This window comes from Spea bombifrons, chromosome 11, assembly GCF_027358695.1.
Source record: "Spea bombifrons isolate aSpeBom1 chromosome 11, aSpeBom1.2.pri, whole genome shotgun sequence".
Taxonomy (NCBI): Eukaryota; Metazoa; Chordata; class Amphibia; order Anura; family Pelobatidae; genus Spea; species Spea bombifrons.
Window position 1 is genome coordinate 10,374,038 of NC_071097.1, and position 12,029 is coordinate 10,386,066.

Below are 12,029 nucleotides of genomic sequence, written 5' to 3' on the forward strand. Positions count from 1 at the left end.
ACCCATTAAGCCATAAGCATAAAAATTATATGAATAATGTACACCTTATAGTATGTTCCCTATAAGTTCTGGGAAAGTATGTAAAAATCTATATAACTTAGGTACCGTCATACCACAAAAATGGCAAAATTGCTCTGGGCTTTGAGGCACCAAAAACCCCTGGGACTGAAGGGGTTAAATTTGTGCTTCACGTTTATACGTAGGTTATTTTTGTTTTGTTTCTACTAATCCACTGCCTGCACTGCTACTGCTACAACAATATTTACGCATGTCCACAGTGGCCTCCACTGCTTTTCAATCATTGGGTTAAAGCTGACCTGAAGGCGGGGCAAACTTTCAGTTCAGCTAATTTGCGTCACAGGAATTCCCCTAACTGGGACAGCTAGGGACTTTCCCTTGGACGCAGTGGCCCTGTCAGTTGGCCCGGCGAGGGAGTCTTCTGAAATACTTTCTCCTGTTTTGAGCCCAGGTAAGTTTCTCTCACTGGGTGCATCTATCATACAGCGGATTGTATGTGTCTTCTTGTGTGTGAATATGAAACACTGCAGTTTGTAAATGATATCTTGCACACAGATACCTCAGCACCTCTTTGCGGGCAGTTCATATGCAATCTCTTTTCTTCTCTTTTGGGTGGCTGTCAAGGGATTAGTAAAGACAAGCGGTTATCAAATGCTCTTACAAGACAAGCTTGGCAACAGCTGCAGACTGTGCTGAATCAGTGACGAAAGGCCTATTGCACGAACGCACCCTTTTAGTTGAGGGCAGTTGTCGTTTTGGATATGTGTGCTGTGTTTGTACTTAGAAGTATATAGTAGTCTCAGCATTTATAAACATTCGTAGTTTGCACGATGAAAGCGATATCTTTATAAAACATCTGGGTGGCAGTGTTTTAAAATACTAACTGTATTTGGCATATGTGTAATAATGGCAATGTATCCTTTGTTTATCTGGAGGTTGCTTTATATGTTAGTTGTTCTTTAACTGCAGTTAGTTATCCATGACATGCAGCATATTATAATCTCATCTAAATTGTTTGATTACATTTCGGTTATTATAAACGGCTATTTGATACTTTTAAATGTGGGCATCAGCAGGAGTATTCCATTGTGATTGACTCTTCATTTGTTCTAGAATTACTATTTCTAAACATGGTCCTTTTGTGTATAGAGTAGAAGCAAATTCTTCTGGTTAAAAGCAAATTAAGGCAATGTAGGCAAGCTTGTATGATTATGTAATGTAATCATTAATTATTACATTATTATTGAGCTCCAGCAGCCACAACTGAAACATTTAAGCTTCAGTAGTGATGGAAACAGCAAAAAATGCACTGTAGCAGTTTATAATGATAACTGCACGGAAAATACTGACTGCGCAATCTATAACTTCTTCAATTCTTCTAGTTCTTTATCTAATGTCACTACACAACCTGATCTTTCACCAAACACGAGTCAAGCATTTTGTACAGTCTGGGTTTCTACACTGTGTTGGAAAGGGAAAGCTGGTCCTATTGATGATCTAGTATGAGGATTTAGGGCCATTACCAGCATCACCCATCAGGGTATCTAATGTATCAAGGCACCAATTACACTTATGACTTGATCCTTCTTGTTTTCCTTCCATGCTATATGCAGTCCCTTTCAGTGTATTAAACCTATCTGGTTAATGTCCATGACTATATTGGTGCCAAATGTTTTTTCTTTCTGCTAGAGAACAACCTATGCTGGGCTTGACCTGATATTTGTTGGCGGCCCTCCAAGAAAAACAAAACAAAACAGGAGGAGCTAACCTTCCTGCTTGAAAATAATAATTTGGACATTTGACCAGTTCTGAACATAAGTGGTACTTTGAGACCAAGGCTGCTTTAACATTTGTGCAGTTATATTCTCCTCTCCCATTTATTATACCCACACATGTTATATATCGTTTTTTTCAGGACAAGAAGGGCTTTCTTCAGATGCTATTTTGTTTGACACAAACCTTTTCAGTCATGTGAGATTAAGCTGCAGATCTGTCAATATCACGCAAGTGTTATGGGAAGCTTGTTTAAGCCTACTAATTATTAGGCTCAGCTTGAATCTCTTAGACGTTCTTTTTAGGATGTTTTTCCTGGTTGCCTACAAGGATAAAATGACAGTTTAAGTTAACAGTGAAAAAAAAAGAAAATTAATTTCCCAGTCTGATGTGGGGCATGAAGAGGAATCACTTTGCATACTGGCAGACGTTGCACCTTTGGTAGGCCACGTATTATACATTTGTATTATTTGAGCCTGAGACTAGCTTAGAGCACCAACATTTTTTTTCCCTGCTTGCACATATAGTCTGTAGCAGACTACCTTAGAGATCAGGAACTTCCTGAATATGTATCATCAGAGCAGTGAGTCACCTGGAAATCTCCCTGACCTTAGATCAAATGCATATCTGTGTCACTGATTGCAGCAATGGGTCTGGCTTCAACCACATGAGTACCAGAGAGGAGGGAAGAGTATACCTGATATATTTTATTGGTATTCTTACCTGTTCACCGCAAAACTAGTTTTCTTGGTTTATCCAGTAAATTAATTTAGGCAATATTTAGTGTAGTTTTATAATTTTAAAAATATAGCATTGTCCTTGGAAAGAATTTGTGTTTCTCTCTCTCAGTCTTGCCCATTCAGTTATTGTCTTTTTTGTAAGCAGTGCTTCATTAACTCCAAAACGAAATAAGATAGAATGGAGATTTAAAGAGCACAAACCATAACAAATGCAGCAGTAACCAACCAGCCCGGTCACGTCTTTTGGCTGTTGTAGGGGGGCTGGGTGACATTTGGTGACCTTTATTAAATTGTTAATAACTCCAAAACAAAATGAGATAGAACGGAGATTTAACAGCACAAACACAGTACTAACCAACCAGCCTAGACAGTTGTCTTTTGGCAGTTGTAGGGAGGCTGGGTGACCTTTGGTGACCTTTATTAAATCAGTTATTATGTTAATAATGAAACCAGCACAAATCTTTTACACCACAAGACAGCACAAACATAGCACTAATGAAACAAAATTGATTTTTTATTTGAGCCAATTGTAGGGGGGGCAGCTTCACACAGCTCAGTTCCGGAACTGTATCAACCTATATCTGTGAAACATGGTGGAGGAATGTATGACAACCAATGGAGGCGTTCAGCAACACAGGGATCTGCAAGAGGGGCCCTGTGCGGCCCCTTCCCCAGACATCAACATCCCAGGGGTTTTTGGTACCTCAAGTCCCGGAGCAATTTTGCCATTTTTGCGCTATGTCGATTCAGTGATTATTCTCCTTTCCTGTGAATAGTGTACCCATGTAAACTATATATTGTTTTTTCAAGGAGAGATAGAGCTTTCTTTTGATATCATAGTTGGATGATTAGCTGAAAATTTAGAATGAGAAATTTAGTAAAATCTAGCGAAAATTAGCAAAAACCACCTAATTTTTTTAGGTCATATTCCGGCGCTCAGTAGTGAAGCAGCACGCACCAAGGCAGAGCAGGGAGACAGAGGCCTCGCAGATTTCTGCAAAGTAAGTGAACTACAAAGGGGGAGAGTAAATAGTGACGAAGGGGAGGAGAGGGGGTAGATAGTGAGAGGGGGGTAGTAAGAATATTGAAATAAAGCGTGAGAATGAGTGAGAGAATTAATTAATTAATGTGTGTATGCATTGTGTGAATGAGTGAGAAAATAAATGACTGTGAATGAATTATGTGAATGAAAGTGTGAATTGGTGAGTGACTATAAAAGTGTGTGTATCGTAGATGTATAATTGATTTGTGGAAAGGCAAAGATGGCACCAGCAGGGTGTTTTAGCCTTGGGGACCAAGTTGGCAAAGGCATGGGACAAAGATGGCACAGGCCGGGCTGTTTGGGGGCGAAGTTGACTCATGCTAGGCTGTTTGGGGACAAAGATGGCAAGTCCTATGTGTGTTATCTGGGTGCTGGTCGGGTTCTATGTGGGCAGTGTGAATGTCAGGGCTGGCTTTAGGTTTGTGACAACCTGTGATCTATGCCTGTAATTTAGGGGGTTTTATCTATACATTAATGTGAATTCCAATTGATCTATACCTGCAAAGCTGGGTTTGTGTGTTATTCTGATGATCCATATCTGTTATGCTATGTTTCCATACATTATTTATACCTGCAAATACAAGGTTTGTATGTCTTATTCAGTTGATCTTTACCTGCAATTCTGTGTGTTTGTGTCTGTTGATCTATACTTGCAATGTTATGTTTGCATGCTTTATTATTGTATACCTGCAAATACAGGATTTGTATGTCTGATTCTAAATCAGTGTGGCGAATATTTTTTTGGGAGCTAAGGGAGTGATTGCCCAAAGAAAAGCTTGTGTACGGTCCAATTTTTTTAATATAAAGTGTATCGGTAGCAAGGGGTAATATTTATATATATATTGTCAGCAGGTGCTAATATTAACCCCTTAATGACAAGACTGTTTCTTACTCGTAGTACATTTTGGGACAATGGCTCTTTTAACATTTTTCAGTGTTGCTGTTTAGTTGTAATTTTCTTATTTCTCATTTTGTGCACCCACACATATAATATTTTCAGGACAAACAGGGCTTTTTGAGATACCATTCTTTTTATCATGTGATCTAATTTACTATAAAAAAAAATTGTAAACTATGATGATTTTGTTTGTTAAAAAATGATTTTGTATCACTTTAAAAAAAAAATCTTTTTTACTCATCTGCAAAAACTAATGAAAAAAACTGCTAAATTGAATCTACTATTTGTCCTGAGTTTAGAAATTGTTTTTATGTTGTTTTGCTTTTTTCTGCACGTTATGGGGCAATAAGTACCAGTAGCGTTTTGCTATTTGAAAACCATTTTCTCCCAAAGCTGGTCATTCTGCCCCATGTGCTATTTTAGGTATCTTTGATGGGGTAAATTGCATTGGCCAGCTTCAAACTATCAAACTAGACACCCCAAGGTATTTCAAATGCTGGTATTTTAACCATTTCCATGCACTAGTTCTACCATCAGCCTTTGTCAAACTTTATGGTAGTAATTTTTTTTGTATTTTTTTCACACATGTTGTACTCTAGGTATAAATTTACCTTACCTGGTATATGTCACTGCCAAACAACACCCCAATATGTGTTTTGCAACATCTCCTGAACACAGTGATACCCCACATGCATGGATTTGTTAGGTTGTTCGGGGACTAAAACGCCCTTTTTGAGAGGTGTGCATTTCTCAAATTGGAACTTTGACTTGTCAAAAAGTCTGCCCACATATCCTATTTCGGGTATCTTTGAAGCCAGCCAATACAATTTAAGAAGCTGGGAAACCGAAGGTGGGCGAACAGACGCAGTGCGGGAGAGGGTAAGTGCGGACACACCTGGCCACACAAAGGAGAGGATCCTCCAACAGGTAAGGGTAAGAAACAGAGGAAGGATAAAGACTTAGTCCTCCGATGGACCCGAAAGAAGACACCCTCTAGAGAGAAAGAAACGTGATGGGCGTCGAACGCCCGAACATCAGACACCCTCCGAAACGATAAGAGACACAAAAGGGTGGTGAGTTTAGCAGACAACTGCCGAAGAGAAAGGGAATTATTATCCGGCCAGTTCCGGAAAAAATCCAAAACCACAGCCACGTCTCATAAAGAGTCATAACGAGGGGCCGGAGGCCGAGACAGCCGAATGCCGCGTAAAAGGTGGCACACCAAAGGAGCCCTACCTACCGGCTCACCTGAGAAACCAATATGGCTGAACGAGATAGCCGACCGAAAGACATTGATAGTGCGGTACGATTTACCCGCTGCGAATAATTCAGCCAAAAAGTTTAGAATGCAATCTAGAGAGGCCGAATGGGGATCCACACGCCGTCCCAGGCACCAAGAAGCCCAAGGTACCTTTCGGGTACCTGGAGCCCAAGATTCGCGGAGCAAGGACTGAGCCGTCTCCGATAGACCCGAGCCTGAGCAGGGTCCCCCGAGATCTTCCAAGCCATGAGTAGCAGACGACCCTCCAGAACAAGGGGGTGAAATTGACCCTCCAGGCCGACGAGGAGAGATGGAAGGGACGGGAGAGCCAAGGGGGTGGTGGGTCGACACGGTTGTGAGTGCCAAAGAGGGGTCACTAGAACCAGAGAGCCCCCGGCTCGACGGAGGTGGTGAACGACTCGCGGGATGAGGGCCGCGAGCCAGCTGAAGAAAGCCGCCGTCTGGCTGTTCGTACGGGACGCAAAAAGGTCCAGATGAAACGGGCCCCTCACTAGCTGGATCTTCTGAAAGACCTGCCCGTGAAGCCGCCAATCGCTCGCGTCCCTCCAGTGTCTGGAGAACCAGTCTGCCAGAAGGTTCTCCGAATCCGGAAGATACTCCGCCTGCAAGGTGATATTGCGAGCCAGACAGAAATCGAAAATCTCCTTCGACACCTCGGTAAGGCGCTTGGAGCGCGCGCCCCCCAACCGGTTGATGTACCGGACCGCTGAGACATTGTTCATGCGGAGAAAGAGGCAACAGTTCGAACGATTCCTGGCCAAGCTTTTGATCGCAAAAGAGCCCACGATCAGCTCCAGACAACTGATGTGGAGAGATCGCTCCTCTTGAGACCAGAGGCCTCCGGTCGCTTCCGAGTCGGAAGCCGCGCCCCAGCCGAGTAGGCTGGCATCGGACTCGAGAACAAAATCCGGCTGGGAGGCGAAATTCGCCCGACCGTTCCATGCTTCCATGTGACGAAGCCACCATTGAAGTTCCTGGCGAACCTCGAGGGTCAGCTGAACCGACTGATCGTAAGACGGGAGCATGCGAAGGTGACGCGCCTTGAGGCGTTGCAGGGCGCGATAATGCAAGGGAGTTGGGAAAAATGCCTGGATAGACGCTGATAGGAGACCCACCACCCGGGCGAGGAGCCGAAGGAAACAGGAGTCTCTGCGGAGGAGAGAGCGGATCTCTTTCCGAATGGCCACAATTTTGGGTCTGGGTAGTCTAAGAATGTCCTCCCTGGAGTCTATCTCGAAGAAGAAGAGAATGCGTTGAGAGGGGGACAGCTCGGACTTCAGCGTGTTGACGACGAAACCTAGCTGGTGAAGGGTTTGGACTGCAAAGTCCGTGTGAGAAAGGAGGGTCTCCCTGCGATTGGAGAAGAGGAGGATGTCGTCTAGGTAGACGATACACCTGATGCCCCTGGAGCGGAAAAGTGCCATCACTGGTTTGAGCAGCTTGGTAAAGCACCAAGGGGCTGAACTGAGGCCAAACGGGAGAGCCTTGAACTGCTAGACGCTTCTGCCCCAGCGAAATTGAAGGAAACTTCTGTGATCTGGGTGAATCGGAACGGACAAGTAAGCGTCCGTGAGGTCCAGCCTGGTGAACCAGTCGCCCTCTGCCATGAGATCCTGCAGGAGATGGATACCCTCCATTTTGAAGTGACGGTAGACCACAAAAGCGTTGAGGGCCCGAAGATTGATTACCGGGCGAAACTCTCCGGATCGCTTGCGAACCAGAAAGATCGAGCTGAGGAAACCCATGGGTCCCTGTGCCCGTTGGATAGCCCCCTTGTCGGGCAGAGCACGAAACTCCTTTTCCACCAGGGCCTGATTGGCCGCGGACCTCCGGCACGGAGGCGGTCTGCTGGACTGCATGGGGGGGACAAAGTCGATCTGAAAACCCCGGACGCGATACGAGACCTCGCCGCTAGACCAAGATGGCCGCCGGAGGGATACAAAGACGCCGACCTCCTGCGAAATGTGGGAGAAACCGGCGAGACGGCAGCCGGCAAAGATGAGAAATGGCGCTGCCACGACAGTTAGGGGGAGAGAAACAAGTAACCCCCGAAGTGGAGGAGGAACGGACACCGGACACGCACGGGGCAAGGGTCAGACCTCTAAGCAAGAGGAGAAGCAACAATAAAGGTAATAACAATAAGATCATAACAATAAGAGATAAGCAGCAAATATAATAATTCCGAGAAAAAGCACCACAAAATAAATTAGGGAGAAGGAAAACTCCCAATATGATATTGACTGACCTGTTAGCCGTTGGTGAGCAGCAAAGAAAGAGGAAGATGGGGGATCGCTCGGGGTATATATTCCTCCCTTATGCTGTTTTCTATTGGTTGTTTGTGTTCATTCATTAACTCTTTCTTTGTTGCTGTTGGTGACAGTAAAGGAAGTAATGCAAAATAGGAAGCCTCCTGCCTTGCCTTAAAATTATTAATTTTTTTCACACGTTGTACTTCAGGTATGAATTTACCGCTCCTGGTATATGTCCTTGAGCGCAATGATACCCCACATGCATGGGTTTGTTGGGTTATTTGGGAGGTAAAAGGCCACCTTTGTGAGGTGGCCAATTCAATTTACCCCATCAAATCATATTTTTTTTTTAAACTAGGCACCCTATGGGCATTTATAATGCCAATATTTAAAGTCTTTCCATGCCGGAATTTTTGTGAATTGTAGGACTTGCTCATAAACACAGACCCCTACCGGCTGCCGGAGAGGATCCAGGTCCCGTGCAGCGCTGCAGGGGATTTGGATTTTAGTGCGCGATGTGCGCAACCTCCGCTACTTCATCTCACTGCCACTTCCACCTGCCCCACCAGGGGTTAATATATCAACAGAAGAAAAACAGGACAAGTAAGCAGCACTGGGTAAGTGTTATCTTTATTTTTATGCTCATTTGCTCTGTGTTTCTTCTGTTAATATATAAACCCTTGGTGGGGCAGGTAGAATTTTTGCGGGATCTATTAATTATGTGCATTCTTTAATTTGTGTTTTTTTATTTTTTGATGTCTGTAATATTTGATTTATTGTTTATATTGTCCATATATTTATATATATTTATATTGTATTGTGTATTTATTTTTTGTCTGTATTTAATAAATATAAATATAAAAAACCTATTTTAGCGATGTCAGTTTTTCTTATATCGGGGGGGCATAAGACATATCAGAGGGCACAGTGGTATCAGGGGGGACAGTGGCATAAAGGGGCTATAAGGCATATCAGGGGGGACAGTGGCATAAAGGGGCTATAAGGCATATCAGGGGGGACAGTGGCATAAAGGGGCTATAAGCCATATCAGGGGGGACAGTGGCATAAAGGGGCTATAAGGCGTATCAGGGGGTACAGTGGCATAAAGGGGCTATAAGGCATATCAGGGGCACAGTGGCATAAAGGGGTTATAAGGTGTATCAGGGGGCACAGTGGCATAAAGGGGCTATAAGGCGTATCAGGGGCACAGTGGCATAAAGGGGCTATAAGGCATATCAGGGGGCACAGTTGCATCTCAGTGGCATATAGGGGTAAAAGGCATATCAGGGGGCATGGTGGCATATCAAGGGTAAAAGGCATATAGGGGGCTATAAGGCATATCAGGGGGGCACTGTGGCATATCGGGGCACTGTGGCATATATAGGGCTATAAGGCATATCAGGGGGCACAGTGGCATATAGGGGGTATAAGGCATATTAGGGGACAGAGTGGCATATAGGGGGCTATAAGGCATATCAGGAGGGGTATAAGGCATATCAGGGGACAGAGTGGCATATAGGAGGTATAAGGGGGCACAGTGGCATCTCTGACATATAGGAGGGTATAAGGCATATATAGGGGCAGAGTAGCATATAGGGGGTATAAGGCATTTCTGGGACAGAGAGGCAAGCTGGGGTGAGATGTGCATAACTGGGCAAAAATAGTTTACATGAATATTTACTAGTAAAGCTTTTTTTGGTATTTTTGGGGTTCTTGTTAAAATATAGCTTAAATTATTATGTCAGTAAAATAAGAAGGCACATCGTGAAATGCCATTGTAAATTATAAGTTTGTATTTTAAATAAACGAAAAATTTGCATATTGTTTTTTTTTACCCGATTAATCGAAAAAATAATCGGCCAACTAATCGCTTATAAAAATAATCATTAGTTGCAGCCCTAATATATATATATATATATATATATATATATATATAATATGCACTTTTTTCTTTTTTTGGGGCACCATTGACCTTGCATTCCGATCGCTTCCTAAGCTGTTTTAGCCTGCCGCCATTTCCTCCCCGGATCCACGGCCAGCCTCACTGCATTAACAGCCCCTAAATTAACCCTGAACACCCCATTAACCATAACTGTTCCTAAATTAACCCAAAACACGCCATCAACCATAACTGCCCCAAAATTAACCATGAAGACTCCATTAACCATAACTGCCCCTAAATGAACCCTAAACACCCCATTAACCATAACTGACCCTAAATTAACCCTAAACACCCCATCAACCATAACTGCCCCTAAATTAACCCTAAACACCCCATTAACCATAACGGTCCCTAAATTAATTGCATGTACTCCAGATAAATTACCTAATAAGTTGGTATTAATGGGGTCTTTAGTGTTTATTAGGGGCAGATATGGTTAATGGAGTCTTTAGGGTTAATTTAGGGGCAGTTATTGTTAATGGGGTCTTTAGGGTTAATTTAATGCTGAGGACTGAGGGTTAATTTAATTAATTTAATAAAGTTAACTTAAGGTGCAGTTAGAGGTAAGGGGGGGACTAAGGGGAATCTAACTCCTGGGGGCAGTGAAGATTAATCCTGTATTTATTTATAAAAGTATTGTGCCAGTAAGAATCTGAAGGGTTCGAATCTCTGAAGGGTTCGAATCTCTGAAGGACACTCTGCCTTCAGTGACATCACCAGAGTAGGCAGGCAGGAGGATTCATAGATTCTAATGAAAGGGGCGGGGCCAATCGTCAGTGTGACTGCAGGGAGGGACTGGGAAGTAGTAACTTCTGTGAGTCACACTGAGTGATCCATAGAATCGGATCATTTCAATGAATGTCTCGAAATGATCCGATTCACTTTACTGATCCAAACTTCCCATCACTATTTTATAGATCAGTAAAAGAGTTTTCAAATAAAAGTAAGAATTTTTTTTTCCCACATCCAAAATATGGTATTCTAAAGAAAGCCCTTCTTCACCCGAAAGAAACATTTCACTTGTGTGGGTTCAGTAAATGAGAGAGAGAGAGAAAAAAATTCAGCTAAACGCGAGCACCGCAGAAATGTTAAGTCTTATAAAAAAATAAATAAATCTGGGGCAACAAAGACTTTCATTATGTATCTGCTGAAATATGCACACAAAATCCCCCTTCTTCCTTACACCTGGTCTTTGTGTACGCGAATGCGACTTGCTCTGTTTTTTTTCCTGCACAGCTTCAGTGTCTTTGAATACTTTGCTTCCCTGTTTTGAATAGGGTGTGTTTTGGTGGTCATGTGACTTTGATGTAACTTCTGAGAGTGATGGTATTTTAGGGACTTTCCTGTACAGCTCCGACATTCCTGGACTCTCCCCTTTTTTACTTGCACGTACTATGCGCTCCTCTTATTCTTGCTGTATTCCCCTTTTCTCCACAAAACAAAATACAAACAGAAAAAACCTCTGGTTTCCTGTTTGCCAGTAACTTTAACTTAACACTTGTATAGTCTCCCTGTATGTGCTAGAACTGTGTTCTATGTTCACCTGACTGTCGCACGTATAGTTATCTGGCGTGTACCTTTTACTTACCTAGGGTATTTTCATTGGACCTAGCTCATGTTTCCTTGCAAAACAGAGAGGATCTGACAGCTTATTCAGGTCTACGTATAGAATGGACATGTTTGATCATGTAAGTAGTTTGATATTTTATTTCTCTCTGTAAAACGTTTTTAATTAACATTGTCTACTTGCTTAAATCTGTAGTTGTAGTTTTTGCAGGTTTTCACGCATCTGTATGTGTTCTAGCTGTGCTATCTTAGTAACATCAACAATCTGGCTTCTTATCTTACTGCCTGTGGTAAATAATAGAACAGGTCAATCTTAACCACCCTGATGTGCTCGCAGACTAATGAAAGTCTATGGCAGAATAAACTTCATTAGAATTGCCATACATAGCTAATTGTGGTGGTTGAGCAGAAAAGTAGCACATAACTGAGAAGAATGGCAGCCTCTATGTCTGCAGATAAGATTATTCTGTCTTTACTTACCTACTTAGCATATTTTATTCTCAAGGAGAAAATTTTTCC

The 12,029-nt window shown here is 42.8% G+C and overlaps 1 protein-coding gene across 2 annotated transcripts in view; it reads left to right on the forward strand.

Annotated features, from left to right (window-relative positions):
* Positions 1-358: 358 nt before the first annotated feature.
* NFKB2 (nuclear factor kappa B subunit 2) overlaps positions 359-12,029 on the forward strand; it is a 69,141-nt gene continuing 57,470 nt past the window's right edge. Inside the window, exons 1-2 of one of the 2 annotated variants that reach the window (XM_053450929.1) lie at positions 359-469; positions 11,537-11,632. In XM_053450929.1, the coding sequence (XP_053306904.1) occupies positions 11,615-11,632 (18 nt within the window). In that variant the 5' untranslated portion in view covers positions 359-469; positions 11,537-11,614. Of the gene's footprint in view, positions 470-11,283; positions 11,633-12,029 lie in introns of those variants that run through there. The other variant, XM_053450930.1, reaches the window with a different exon arrangement.